A 14,261-nucleotide genomic window follows, 5' to 3' on the forward strand; every position below is an offset into this window, starting at 1 on the left:
GGTAGTAACTCGGCCACCCATGCACCATGGGTCTATTGTCGGTGGCGCCATCTTGATTTTTTGGTTCTGCGCATGTGCAGAACAATCTCCATTGAAAAAAATTATTTTTTTTACCTTTTTCTAATATTCTGCGCATGCGCAGACCTTTTTTGCTGTAAATGTGCACCGAAATGTGCACCGAATCTGCAATAAGGCCAGTAGCAACCCACCCCTGGTTAGAGTCCATTTGCAGTCAGATGGCTTTACCTTTCCTAGGGCTTTGCATAGAGTGGGCTTTTAGATGGAGCTTTCATTCTAAGCAGTAAAACAGAATGCGGCCAGTGAAGTACGATCCAAAGGCCTGATAACAGTTTGGTTTCATTGAGTGGGTACTGCTTTATTCTTCAGAAAGTCTAGAATGTGATTGGATGATTCTAATGGTAACTGGAAGCAAGCTTGAGATTCCCAGCATGCTGCTCATGCTGATCTCCACCTCAAACCTTTAAACCAGGGTGCCTGTTTTCTTCCTTTGGTTGAAAGCTCCACTCCACCTTTGAGCGATATGCTGCAGGCCACTCTCCCTCAAAGCAGTGGGCTGGAATAGGCTCAAAAGCAAAGTGATAATTATCATGACAATCAACATTAATTATAATGAATAGGTTCCAGTCCTGTTTTAATGTTATATATACCTTTCACCCTGGCTTCGCTGATAAGGAGTCGAGCTCTGTAGCTCAGTGGTTAACACATCTGCCTAAGAGGCAATACAGCACAGGTTCGATTCCCAGCAAGGGTATGGCTAGCTGATGAGAGCTAAATAGCTTGAAATAGATCTATACTAGTCTCCCTTTATTTATTTATCAGCACAAATGTAACAAAAAGGCAACAGTAAAAAATATTGGGTTTCTGTCTGGATGGTCTCTTGTGACGAGCCGAAGGACAGAGAACGGAAGTAGGGATCTTCCTCCCATATTTGGGCATACCAGGGGTTGTGACTCTAAATATATATATACACACATATATATACATACACATTATAATTGGATTGCCCTTTTTAGAGGGCACAGTAAATGTAAATTCCCCATTGGAAAAAGATATATAACATAAATATTTTTGTGCAATGAAGAAAGACATTCGGCATAGTCTTGTATGCCCAGGTGATTACATTATACCTGGAAACTAGAGTCTATTACAGAGGTGGGTTGCTACTGGTAGGTATGTCAGGCTCGCCGAGCCCCCGAACTGGTTCCCTGGTTGCAGCGGCATGTTTGTTTGACATTTTTAATGCTCTGCGCTTGTACAGACCTATTTACAGGCAACTGCACATGCTCACACACTGAACTGGCAGTAACACCGGCAGAAACCCACCCCTTAGGGAGGAGCCAACGTTGCGATGATACGGATGTGCAGTCTCGATGCTCTGAGACCACAGCCGATACTTTTGCCACTGGGTGGTTCAATTGGACCTAAACTGTCCCACAGAGACGGTGAACAGGAAGAATATGTCTTGCTGACCTCAGGGACATCGCAAAATCCCTGATCAATGCAAGAGAAGTTCTTCAAGCTGGCGACAAAAAATCCAGCCAAGGCTGACAAAGTTAGGGTGGCTCCAAAACGGAAGGATATGGAAAGAGAAAGTGTTTCCAGCTGGTGAGGAACTTTTACCGTTTTAAAAAGAGACTGCCTATAAAAAAATTAAAATTAATTTAAATTGGAGAACAGAAGAAATAAGCGGTGGAATGAAATTTGGAATGGTTTTGGACAGTGGGTTATCTTACTTTTTAAATGCTATCTTCATGGATGGGATTTATGCAAGCCTTTTAAAATGAATGGATTAAGTTTTCTTCTATTTTTTTTCTTTTATTATTCTCTGTAACCTATGGACTAAAATTTTTCTCTTTCATTACTGTGAGTGTTCTCCTAACTCATTTAAGAATCGGACTTTTTTAACTTGAAATACAAAAAAGATACAAAAAGAAACAAGGAAAATTGCAACATAACAATACTCGGAGGCTGGAAGGTTTGTGTATTGGAAACAAAACACTCTTATTTTTCTCACTGATTATTTTTGCTTGGCTTTTTTGGCTTTTGACAAGGTCTCACTGCTTGGTTATAGAGAATGATAAGAAGGAAAGCATACATATGAGCCTTTGAAGCATATCTTTAACCAGAGAAAAGTGAAAACAAAATGTTATTGTGAATCTATGCTTAATCTTATTAACCTTCCAAGCTAGAGCAGTTGTGTTTGTTAGCTGGAGATAATGGCACAATTATCTAAGTCTGCAAAAGATATTCTCAGAAATACAGAAATTATCAAATACATATGAGAGGATAGAGAAAAAGCTGGAAGACTTAGAGCATCTAATAGCAAAATATGATGAAGAAGTTGAAGATGTTTATCAAGTGGAAAACGTGGTGGTTAAAACCTAAAAAATTGAAGTGGAAAAATGAATATAAAGAAATTAAATTTGCTGATATTTATTGTGATTGGTTTGTCTCTGAAAATGGAAAGAGTGAGATACTGCAAGAGGAACTAAATGGAGGGGAAACCTACCCCAGATGGCAAGATACAGAAGAAGCAAAAAACAAAAGAATGTATGGATTTAAAGAGAAATTTTATTAGCAATATCATTGATAAACCTACTGACAATCAAAGATAAACTGATTAAGGAAACAAAAGAAGGGCAGATTACATGAGAGATTTTATAAGCAAGTAGTTGCTAAGAGGAGTCCATACAAAGTTGATTAAGGAGATGATTAGAGGACTGACACCACAAATGGCAGAAGATATGAGACTGTTTTGCTATTGGAAAGATACAGGTTGATAGATGGAAGAGTATAATTTAAAACTAGTTAAACTTAATGAAATTTAGTAACAATAGATATAGTTAAATAAATAATTGATAATGTTTCTAATGTATACAATGTGTAGTGTCATGATGAGTAATAATTGGATATGAATATTGAAAGGTATCCATGAAAGGAAGATTAGAAATCCCTTTGGATTATATAAAGGTTAATAAAAAAAGAACTAAGTTAGATACAGTTAAAGTTTTGATTATTAGGGAGAAAATGTTATGATACAGGATATAGTTAAATAAAGGAGGGATAAGGATAACAACATATATAGAGATATGGGTATAACATAAGGAAACTGGATGTTAATTATAAACAATGATTTGGAAAGGAGAATTAGAAAATTTTGTTATAAAACATTGTGGATGTTTAGCTAGAATAGGACATAAGGATTCAGTGTTAATGGAGGATTTTAGAAATAGTAAATGAAGGGCCAGTATGTGGTTATGTATTAAATCTTGATATATTTTATAATGAAGGACGTTTAAACAATTATAGTCAAATGAAAATGGAGATATGATGATGGTAACATGTATAAATATCTGAGTTAAAATACTTGAGTTAATATGAATTATGTTTGTTGATTGTGGAAGAGATGGACAAAAGTCTTTTTGTAACCAACTGATATACTTTCTACAGCATGTATAGAAGGATGTGTTGTGTTTGTTTTGAAAATTAAAAAAAATATTAAAAAAAGAGAAACCCACCCCTGGTCTATTACAGGCCGGATGTCATTGCTCCACATAAACATTTCCAAAATCCCTTTTCACTATGCATAAATAATTGCCTTGGCTCAAAAGGGAATATTATAATCTTCAGTCTTCACAGACATCTATCACTTCATCAAGCAATAGTTTTCCTTAAAATCAAGCTGTCAGGGATTATTGCCTTTTAAATTAGTAGAGTAAGTTTGTTTGTGACCTTAAAAATATTAAAAATTGCATTTCTTTTTTTAAAAGGTCACTTATCCTTTCTTTTCTTATCCCCCCCCCCCCACTTGCCAATTCTCAGTCCCAGGTCACCAACACGCTCCTACGAAGAAGAAGAAGAAGAAGAGGACAGCAATCTGAAGGAAGCAGAAGTAATGCTGGAGCAAGTCAATCTGGATCAGGAGGCTCCCACCTTCATCCGCTTTGAAACCAGATCATCCAATTTCCTCAAGTTTGTTTCTACTTCAACTTCAGAAGAGTACCCTGGAGCAGAGCTGGAGCAGCAGCAACAGCTTAAGGAAACCTTGGAGCCTGGAGAAGAGAATCAGCATGCTGAGGACAAGCTCCAAGAGAACATTACAGAAGAGAATATGCCTGAGGAAGAGGAAGAAAAACAAGAGGTCAGAAAAAAATCAATTTTTTTTTCCTCCTCCTACTTTGCGTCTGAGTTTGAGAGGCCATAAAATGAAAGATGCATTTCCAATAAGGTAGCTTTCAAGTATCCTTAATACTTTTTCCAAATTGAAATTGTCCAGTTAAATAGGAGGAATAAAAAAAAACATAATTTTAGCTGAAGGTGGCCATTCTTCTCTTATTCTTGAGAATGAAGGGGTTAAAATTAAAAGAGAATAGCTGGACAATACAGTAAATGGTCAAAAGAACTCTTTGAGAAAGCCAAGCTCTAAACACATGCATAGCTTTGCATTCTACTGCTATTAAATAGTGAAAATCAGAAAAGCGGGATGAAGATTACTAATCCTTGTCAGAAAGAAGAATAAAACAGGGATAAGAGTCATAATGATTCTTAATTTTGGCCCAATTCTCAGTCTGGTCATTAAGCAAGGACCACCTGTAGTGCAAACCCAGCCATTGTAACTTACAAATAATTGTATATGGCTCAGCACAATATGACGTGAGTGATACATATACTCAAGTATTGATAAAACTCAGGTTTTTTTTAAAAAAAAAACTCATGTTTTGATAGGACAGAATATTGAGAGAAAATGGCGTAGTATGGAAAATGTATCTAGCAGCATATATTTGAAAATAAAATAAAAAAGATACAGGAAAATGAATGTGATTTTAGATTGCATTGGCTTACATGGCTTTCTTAAAAATGTACTGATGAAATATAACGGAACAATAATGCAACAGTTTTAAATTAAAATATTGATTAAAATGAACTAAAAACTATGTGCTGTTGATATAAAACTCATTCCTGTAGCATATCATTAATTGAAGCCAGACAGAGCTTCATCTTCTTAGTGTTAGAATATTTTCTAAAGTCATTTAAAAAATGATGAATAATACAACTCTTGAACCTACTCTTCAACATCGAGAGTGTAATTCCTCCCCCACCTACATATGTATGATAAAGCCAAAGTTGATAAAGCCAAAGTTCTTCATAAAATTTGATAAAAGAAGTGCTTTGAATGTTGCACACAGACAACAAACTTCTCTGCTGTTACTTTTTTCCAAGCATGCACAGAACAGGGTTTTGTCCATCCTTGGAAAAAATGTGGCTGGGATGTTTGAAATGTGTTTATGGCACAGTGTTTGTGCTTATGCACGTTCCAAACAGTGGTGGGATTCAAAATTTTTTTACTACCGGTTCTGTGGGTGTGGCTTTATGAATGTGGCTTTGTGGGCATGGCAGGAGGAGGATACTGCAAAATCCCCACTCCCTCCCCACCCCACTAACCTGCTTTCCAGCTACGTTCTTCTTTTCAGGGCAACAAAAAATCAGCTGGGAGGTAGCAGGGGCGGGGCCAGCCTATTTGCTGGTTCTCCGAACTACTCAAAATTTCTGCTACTGGTTCTCCAGAACCTGTCAGAACTTGCTGAATACCACTTCTGGTTCCAAGCCATTTTTCTGATGCTTAGCCTACTAGGAATAGCTAGACATTGAAGGCCTTAGTGTAGGAGAATCCGAAGTTCTATCTCCCCATCTCCACCCCAAATCCTCAAACCCAGCATATAGATTGCTTGCCACGGATACTTTAGACTTAGTTTAAAAAACACCTCTAACTTGATTAGAAAACTTGCAAGAGTCTCTCCAGCTTCATACTAGAACAGGTAACAGTCTAAACCGTTTTTTCTAAAACCCAGAGCTTCTTAATTAATTAATTAATCGCTTCATATTTGTCAGACCAAGTAAACTTAACTACGTGCTAATTTCCCATGACATACTGTATGCTGAGGCGGGTTCTCCTTAGCACATTGTTGCTTTGTTGTGTTGACTGAGAAGAGAGGATTTGATTGCATTTGAGCAAATGCTCCCCTTCTGTGGATTTCCCCCCTTCAGGAGAAGAAAAGAAGACTATATGAGCCTGAAGAGGTCCCAGAAAAACGACAGAGGACCCCAAGTACATCCAGTCAGGAAGACGAGTATCAAACTCCGTTAAGCCCAACATTAAAGGTATGTTGAGTTGCGTAGGAAGGCATGGAAAATGCTGAGTAACGGATCAGTTTATAACTACAAGCCCAAAGCCTTATAGAAGTGATCAAAGTAGAGGAATACCCAAAAGGTTTTCTATTAGCTTCCAGTCAAGCTCAACAAGATTTGTCATTTGAGGACTTTTGAATGGTATGCCAGGCCCTACTTGAGGGAGTTTCAAGCAGTGGTGGGATTCATTTTTTTTTACCACTGGTTCTTTGGGTGGGCCTTGGTGGGTGTGGCAGGGGAAGGATACTGTAAAATCCCCATTTCTTCCTGATCAACTGGGACTTGGGAGGCAGAAAATAGATGGGGGCAGGGGCGGTCAGAGGTGGTATTCACTGGTTCTCCGAACCATTCAAAATTTCCAGTACTGATTCTCTAGAACTGGTCAGAATCTGCTGAATACCACCTCTGGTTTCAAGAGTTTCAAGGGATGGGATAAGTACTTTTAAGCATATCTTTTTCCTCTCAAATCCCCTATGACAGCATGAGAAAGGGAGAAAAATATTGGCCATACCCATACTTTTATTTTGGAAAGGAAGTTGGCACCAACCAGCATTTTGAATCTTCCCTCAAGGCCACTGTCCAAATGAAGCCTGTTGTTTCTGTTTTTTAGATCATTGACAGGACTGAATCTCTGAACCGATCTGTGCAGAAAAGGTAAACTTCTGATGAAATAATGAATGTTCCAAGCTGTGTGACCTTTCAGTTGGCTACCAGTAGCTATCTCTAAGGAATTTTATTTGTACACTGTTTTTCTGGATACAATCTTCCCAAGCAACTAAAGACAGAGGTAAAATCTGTTATAACAACATGAAGCCTAGTTCAGCAGTATACGTTAAATAACATGAGATTAAAATAAGAAACTTTTAAAATGCCACTTCAAATGCCAAATAACAGGGTACATGCATGTGGATAACATTTAGAAGAAAGATCAAGAGTTATGATGCCACCTATTGAAAGAGCTTTCTTGTGAGCTCTGCAAATAATTCAAGACTGATGCTTTGTTCATGATCATTGTGTGTCTGAAAGATCACTTTTTAATGTGTTGAGCTGCAGAAAATATTTCCTGTTAAGGCAATTTCTCCATCACCCCAGGATTCTATTATGCATTCTTTCTAGGCAGTCGGAATTTATCAAGCAAGTTAAAATATTCATTGAATTTACAAAACCCTAATCAGGGTTCAGTCAACAAATTACTCTGAATTGTGCTGCCACTTGTTCTTCTTGTGTATGCTTATATAACATAGTGAACTGCGGTTTGCTTAACTAAAGGCTACTAAATAAACTCCATTTGATACAGATAACCATGAATCATGATTTAGAAATCATCCTCGCTGCGGTTCTTACAAAAACTAAGCCATAAATAAGTAAGCCACATTGCCATTCAGTGTGCTATGTGATCTATGCAAATTGTGGAAATCACTGGTCATAATTCTGAATAAACAATGGTGTTTAGGCTCTGAAATGTTGGGTCTGTGGTAAGCACCCTTTCTACCATCTTCTTTCCTTCCAGTAACAGTATGAAGAAGACCCAAGCACCACTTCCAGTTTCCAAGATTGATGATAAACTTGAGCAATACACTCAAGCCATTGAGGTGAGTGTAAACTCACTGACTTTGACAAGCTTTTCAAAGAAGTACTTTTAGAGTCATCTTAAAAAATGTGTTACAGCAAGCCCATTCAAAAGCGTAAGTCCATTGATTTTCACTCATTGGCAAGTTAACTGAGCACTACTGTCACCCATGCAAGATTTTAGCTTTTGATGTGTTTTTGCAGATGTCCTCCTTTTCATGGCAGCCAAAAAAGTAGAGTTGTATTATAATATTTTGTTTGGCAATTAATTCCCAATGGGCTAAAATCCACCTTCTTCTGCTATTCTAACCCATGATGAACCTGGCTGACGGCATTATCCTTTGTCTTATCTGATGTAACTGATTTATGACTATGAGATGAAGGCAATGTGTGTGCGCCACAGGTGTTTGAGCTTTCTTGCACTGTTTTTCTTTGCATGGCCATTGACGAAAGATTAGAGCCATGGTGGCGCAGAGGTTAGAATGTAGTATTGCAGGTTACTCTGCCCACAGCAGAGTTTGATCCTGACTAACTCAAGATTGACTCAGCCTTCCATCCCTTGGAGAGCGGTAAAATGAGGACCCAGATTGTTAGGGGGAAATGTGCTGATATTGTAAACTACCCAGAGAGGGATGTAAATGTTGTGGTCTGCTGCCTGTGGAGCCGGCAGCAGAGTCGGACAGTGAGGAGGTTGGGGAGGAACATGGGCCAGTCCTCAAGTCTGGGGAAGGCTCGGACAAAGGCTCTGTGTTGAAGGCAAAGAGGGGACGAGGGCCATCTGATAGTGATGTCAGCCTCCGGAGCCTGACATCAGCAAGGCAGAGGAACAGTGGGAGCCTGTTCCCAGTGTGCACATGCACAGAGCTGCCAGAAGACAAGAACAATTAAGAAAAAAGGGGTGACTTGGGAGAAAGGCTTGGAGATGATTGGCCCCTCCCATAAGACAAAAAAAGAGGAGCAAATGTACATGAGCCTTTGCAGGAAGCAATTAGTTCATCTGGTAGGTTCAAGATCTGATAAGTTCCATATGACTCTCTGCTAGGTTTGGCCTTGCAAAGCTAATTGGCAATTAGGTCTCTGGCAGCATTTTAAAGGAGATAAAGGTGGGTGCTTATCAACATTACCCAAAAAGACTATGGCAACTAGAGCAGACATCTGTCGGAATCTTCTGTTGGGCTGTGAATGACCATCTGTCACAGCCGTATAAATAAAAGAGGGTTTTTGGGACTAAGATTGTGGTTTATGCTTTCTCAGGAAACCTAGGTCAGAACAGTAAAGCACCATGGGATGGTATATAAGTCTAAGCGCTATTGCTATTATATTGGCACAAAGGCTGTGAGGAAGGGACATTTTCTGATCAGTTGCTGAATTGGATGGCTACCATAATGCTGATTCTCCCTAACGGATGCATCAACTCAATGCTTCATAAAGAAGCTTGACTATGAGAGAGAGGTTTTTTTGAAACTAGAAAGCCAGATCACCCTTATATTATTTTGCAGATCTCCAGCAAAACTCCGAAGCCAGCGCGCCAACCTTCCATTGACCTTCCTACCAATAGTGCCGCAGTGGCCAGCACAAAAAGCCTCTGGGAGACTGGTGAAGTGGCTCAGTCATCTGCAAAATCAACGCCCTGCAAGGTAACTTCTTTTTTTAAAAAAATGTGGTCAAATCCCTACCATTGGAAAGATACAATTTCTTCTACAGAGATTGATCTTGTGATGAAAATGATGTCCGGTTATAAATGTCACCAACCAAATGGAACCAATATGGACTCTAGATTTGACCTGACTTGCAAAACATAAAGACTTTTTCACAGAGGGCACTTCAAGCATCTCTCATCACACCTGTGTTCTTCCTAGGACATTGTGGCTGGAGACATTGTGAACATAAGAAACCTTTGGGAGCAAAAGGAGAACCCCCAAACAGATGCAAATTCTAAGGTGAGGATTGCTGCTTCCTTTAGGAGAAATGCTATGATGAAGCTTAATTTTTTCTGTATAAGTGGCCAACCATGTTAAGCCTGGTGGGGCTTTGCTGGAAAAGGGCCCAGAAGTGATGCAAAATGAAACAACACAGCAGCTTCGTTTTACTCTTCCTTAATGTAGCTTTGAAAAGATGCTTCACGTAAAGCATTGTCAAATTAAAGCACCCTTCAAGGACTTCTATAGCCACCCTGTGACTATTAAAAGAAAGATTTTTTCTCCCATTATTGTGGCTGTATGCAGTTGGCTCTTCCTCAGCTCATTGAATGCAAGCTCTCCTGTTCATGGTATTAAAGGAAAATTGTTCCACTATATCAAGTGAAATATGTATTTAATTCAGCGTTTTATTTTGCCAGAAGCATAGTAGCTGCCCGAGGAAGCTCACAACCGGTCAGGAGTGTGATAGCATCTTCCTGCTTGCGCTTCCCAACAAATGACATACAGAGGCACATTGCTTCTACCTATGGAGCTAAAAACAAATGTTCACATTGACTAATCCTGGGTCACGTATTCCTGCCCAGTTCCACACAAATCAGAATTCTATGTTCTTCATTGTCATCATCTGTTTGGTTGGTATAAATGTCTTTATCCAAAAAGGGGACGGAGAAGGATTGAACACAGGGAAGGAAAATTTGCAAGTAAACTACCTCCAAGGTAGTTGTGCAAATATATTCTTAATTTTCTGTGAAAATAGATTGGATATATATTTTAATTCCATGTTAGTGGCCAACTGTGTCCCCCCACCCAACCTCAGAAGGTTGTGTCTTTTTCAGCCCAACACTTCAAAGGGTGGTTGTTGTGGGAAAATAGAAGAGAATAAGTTTCAGGTATGTTTGCCGCTTGTTACTTGTAAAAATAATACAGGCAGGATACAGATTAATAATAAAGAAATAATGAAATTCTCCCTTTCATGCAACATATTGCACAATAAAGAGGATCCAGGAATTTGGAATATGGTTTCGAGGAAGAGAGTCAAGAGATCGAAAACAATGGATGATTTAAATAAAGAAAAACCTCCGATGCTTTGTAAAGTATTAACACAAATATTTAAGGAGAGAAGAGTGGATGGGAAACAGAAGGGGGGATAGAGGAATCACCAAAATTCCCCTTTACAATGTATATTTATGTTCTCTTTTCCATATTGCTTTTTCTAACTTTATTCTTGACCCCGTTCTCATTTTATTTATTGCCTTTATTTATTTATTTGGGGGGGAGGGATGTATGCAACTGCATATCTTACATAAATAATTGTGAATGACTGCAGACTGGTACCCATCCCTGGACCGGGAATTGGGGACCCCTGATTTAAAGTGTAGGAGCATCTGGAATAACAATTCAGCAGATTTGCTTGTTAACTTTTGAGCTATTTTTCTGCAGAGATTTGAGGTGATTTTGGTTTTTGACATAGGATAGTGATGGTGAATTTTTTTTGGCACAGAGTGCCCAAACCGGAATGTGCGTGCATGCACATGCATGTGTGCGCACTGGAAACCTGAACAACAGCTGGCCAGTGTGCATGCATGCACTGGCCAGCTGGTCTTTGGGCATGCCGGAGCACCGAAAACCTGAACACCAGCTGGCTGGGCATCCATGTCTGTTTTTTGGCTGGTTTTGGGACCATTTTTGTGGCTACTTTTAGCTCAAGACAGCCCCAAAATGCCCAAAAGATGGGCTGAAAACGGTCTGAAAAATGGCCTGTTTTTTGGCTATTTTCTGGCGCTCTGGCACCCACGAAGACCAGTTAGCCGGCATGCCAGGAATCAGATCAGCTGGCGACAGCACACAAGTCCACAGAGAGGACTCTGCATGCCACCTCTTGCATGCATGCCATAGATTTGCCATCACAGACATAGGTTCAGGTTTTCCTGGTATCAAATAACGAACTGTCGTTTAAACTTCCAGGCCAAAGAAAAAGGAACAGAAGCACAGTGCATGAAATCAGCCCATATTTGATGGCTAATGGTCAAACTTAGTTTTTTTCAAAGCACTTCAAAAACTGTAGGGTGGAAGAATAGTAAGGATTTGGGTTTTAACCACTGAAATTGCAATTTTTCATCCTCATTTTTAGGTCAAGATTCCTGGCAAGAAATATAAGTATGTGGCAACAGGACATGGACAGTACAAAAGGGTGCCAATAGAAGATGATGGGGCGAGGGAAAAATAGCTGTGCTTGTACCAAACTCACAGGTAAAGGTAGGCTGATGTACTAAATAGCATTTGCAAATTCTTTTTGCACATATAAAGTCAATAATATTCACCAAGTGCTGACTGGTTTTGCTATCAGAGTTCTATAAGCAGAAGCAGAGAGTGCTCCTTTATAAAGCGATTCCTTGTCATGTTCCTCCCTTACTAAGGTAATGGACAATTCAAACATGGACCTTTATTGGTACAGTCACATTTTAAGCCCAAAGGCATACAGAATATTTAAGGAATGATTTAGGTGGTGTATTTTAAGGGATGTATGGGGGAGGCATGCATTTACTTAGAATAACATTTCTCAACTCTCTACTAGCAATGAGAATCCATTTTTTTTTTCATAGAAACACTTTATTCATTCTACATATTCAATGTTTATAAAAATTGTTCTTGAGTCAGGATTTCATATGAACTGCCTTTAAGCTGTGAAAAGAATTCTTTCCATGTTGGTGTAACGACAACCATCCTAGCACTTATTCATGATAAGTTCAGAAAAAGCTTAAGAGCATCTTTTGCTTCCATCATATCACTGTTCCTTTTCTTACCATATATCTGTTTCTCTCAGGAACCAAACATTTCTATTTCCTCATTGCTCAACATACCTTCCGTGTCTTATATTATCATCTCAAAACAGGGCACTTACGCTACCAAACATTTGAAACCTTAGTGTGGTCCGTGTATGCTTTCTTTACTTAGAATTCTCTCTCGACCCAACTAATTTTCGCTATTTCGCTTCAAACATATTTGAAGATGTCTGAAACCGAACTTGGCTTTTATAGCTATTTAAAAGAATAAGGCAGCTTAATCAGTCCAGGAGATCTTTATCTTCTACTATATTGCCCTTAAAGTTAGGACAGAAGACCTTAATGTTACTTTGCTTTACTTGCCTGATCTTTATGCAATACAGTATGGGATAGATTCTTACCTACACTTCAATTTTAAGACACTGTTAATATAAATAATGAGTAGAACACACCAATTAAAAGTGAACACAAACATATCAGTTGACTCAGTTGGGTAAGTGGTTGGTAGGAAACCAGTTTTCCTGCCTGCTGCAAAATTTAACATTTTGATTCTTGACGCTGAGGTTACTGCTAAAGATATATGTAGGAAAGTGGATAGGATGTTCTGATGTTCCATATATTTGCACTAAAGGAGACTGTGCTCCATATTTTATATGCCCACTTGAGTTGTCTTGAAGCAACAGGCAGCTGACACAAAAATTTGTTTTCCAATGATCTGATCAAAAGCTATGATCTACTATTGCATGGCATACGATGAGAGTTGAATAACCAAAATGAACTCAGGGTTAGGGTTTGGGTGCCTTTTGTGATGGCATTTTTGGAATTGTATATTTGCTGTCATTCTTCTGGAGAAAAAAACAGATCATGAAGTGATGGTAGTCCTGTCTTTTGATATCAAACAGAGGCCTTGCAAAACAACTATAGTAGCCTAAAATCTGCTATTCACACACTATTCAAAGCATTAATACTAGAGCAAAAACGGGGCATACAACTATATACAATGAAACTGAAGTGCTGAAATGGGCACGCATGTGTGCCGGAAATGGGAAGATCATCTTCCTGGTGCATTCATGCACACCGGGTGGTTGCTCTTCTGGTTTCCCGAGCTCCTGTGTGCGTAAAAACCAGCTGACCAGTGCACTGGAACCTGAAAGAGGAACAGGTGATGACTTATGTGCCCAGAGAAATAGTTCTGCGTGCCACTTCCGGTACACATGCCATACGTTTGCCATCACAGCCCTAAATCTTCCCAATTTTGCTTTTGATGGATGATACTCATGTTTTGCAACTACCAATGGGAAGAAGCAGTGGTGGGTTTCGGATCCCGTTCCAACCAGTATGGTTGGAACGGGCCAGGCATCGCCCACATGGACGCACATGGCATAGGCGCACACGCTCATGGCACGTGCATGCATCGTACCTGCCTGTGATGCCTCTGCAAGCCTCCGCGATGCTCCAACCGCTCGCCATTGCATCTGCGCCGTATGCGCCATGTGCGTGCACAGAAGTGCCAAAGGCTGAAAGGACAGGTAAAGAGCTCGGGCGAGAGGGTAGGCCATACCAGAACGGTACCCAGTGCTGTGGGCAGGCTCCGGTATGCCCATACCGGAGCATACCACCTGCAGACCACCACTGGGAAGAAGATAGTGAAATGGCTGAAGATCTATGCCGTTAATCCCCAAACTGCAACAATTTGATAAGGTATAAAATACCAAGTCCATGGCTATTTCACTGCTACTGAGTGCCATTGGCTACTTCCTGTTTTGCAGTTATGTTAGCATTT

At 39.5% G+C, this 14,261-nt stretch overlaps 1 protein-coding gene across 3 annotated transcripts in view; it reads left to right on the forward strand.

Moving 5' to 3' along the window:
- The window catches only part of LSP1 (lymphocyte specific protein 1), a 108,760-nt gene that overhangs the window by 81,199 nt on the left and 13,300 nt on the right, over nucleotides 1-14,261 (forward strand). For 2 of the 3 annotated variants that reach the window (XM_032228127.1, XM_032228142.1), the window contains exons 4-10: nucleotides 3,844-4,162; nucleotides 6,067-6,180; nucleotides 6,818-6,861; nucleotides 7,718-7,799; nucleotides 9,276-9,413; nucleotides 9,636-9,716; nucleotides 11,827-11,945. In XM_032228127.1, coding sequence (XP_032084018.1) covers nucleotides 3,844-4,162; nucleotides 6,067-6,180; nucleotides 6,818-6,861; nucleotides 7,718-7,799; nucleotides 9,276-9,413; nucleotides 9,636-9,716; nucleotides 11,827-11,922 — 874 coding nt within the window. In that variant the 3' untranslated portion in view covers nucleotides 11,923-11,945. Of the gene's footprint in view, nucleotides 1-3,843; nucleotides 4,163-6,066; nucleotides 6,181-6,817; nucleotides 6,862-7,717; nucleotides 7,800-9,275; nucleotides 9,414-9,635; nucleotides 9,717-11,826; nucleotides 11,952-14,261 lie in introns of all 3 variants that reach the window. The other variant, XM_032228135.1, reaches the window with a different exon arrangement.

This window comes from Thamnophis elegans, chromosome 1 (genome assembly GCF_009769535.1).
Source record: "Thamnophis elegans isolate rThaEle1 chromosome 1, rThaEle1.pri, whole genome shotgun sequence".
Taxonomy (NCBI): Eukaryota; Metazoa; Chordata; class Lepidosauria; order Squamata; family Colubridae; genus Thamnophis; species Thamnophis elegans.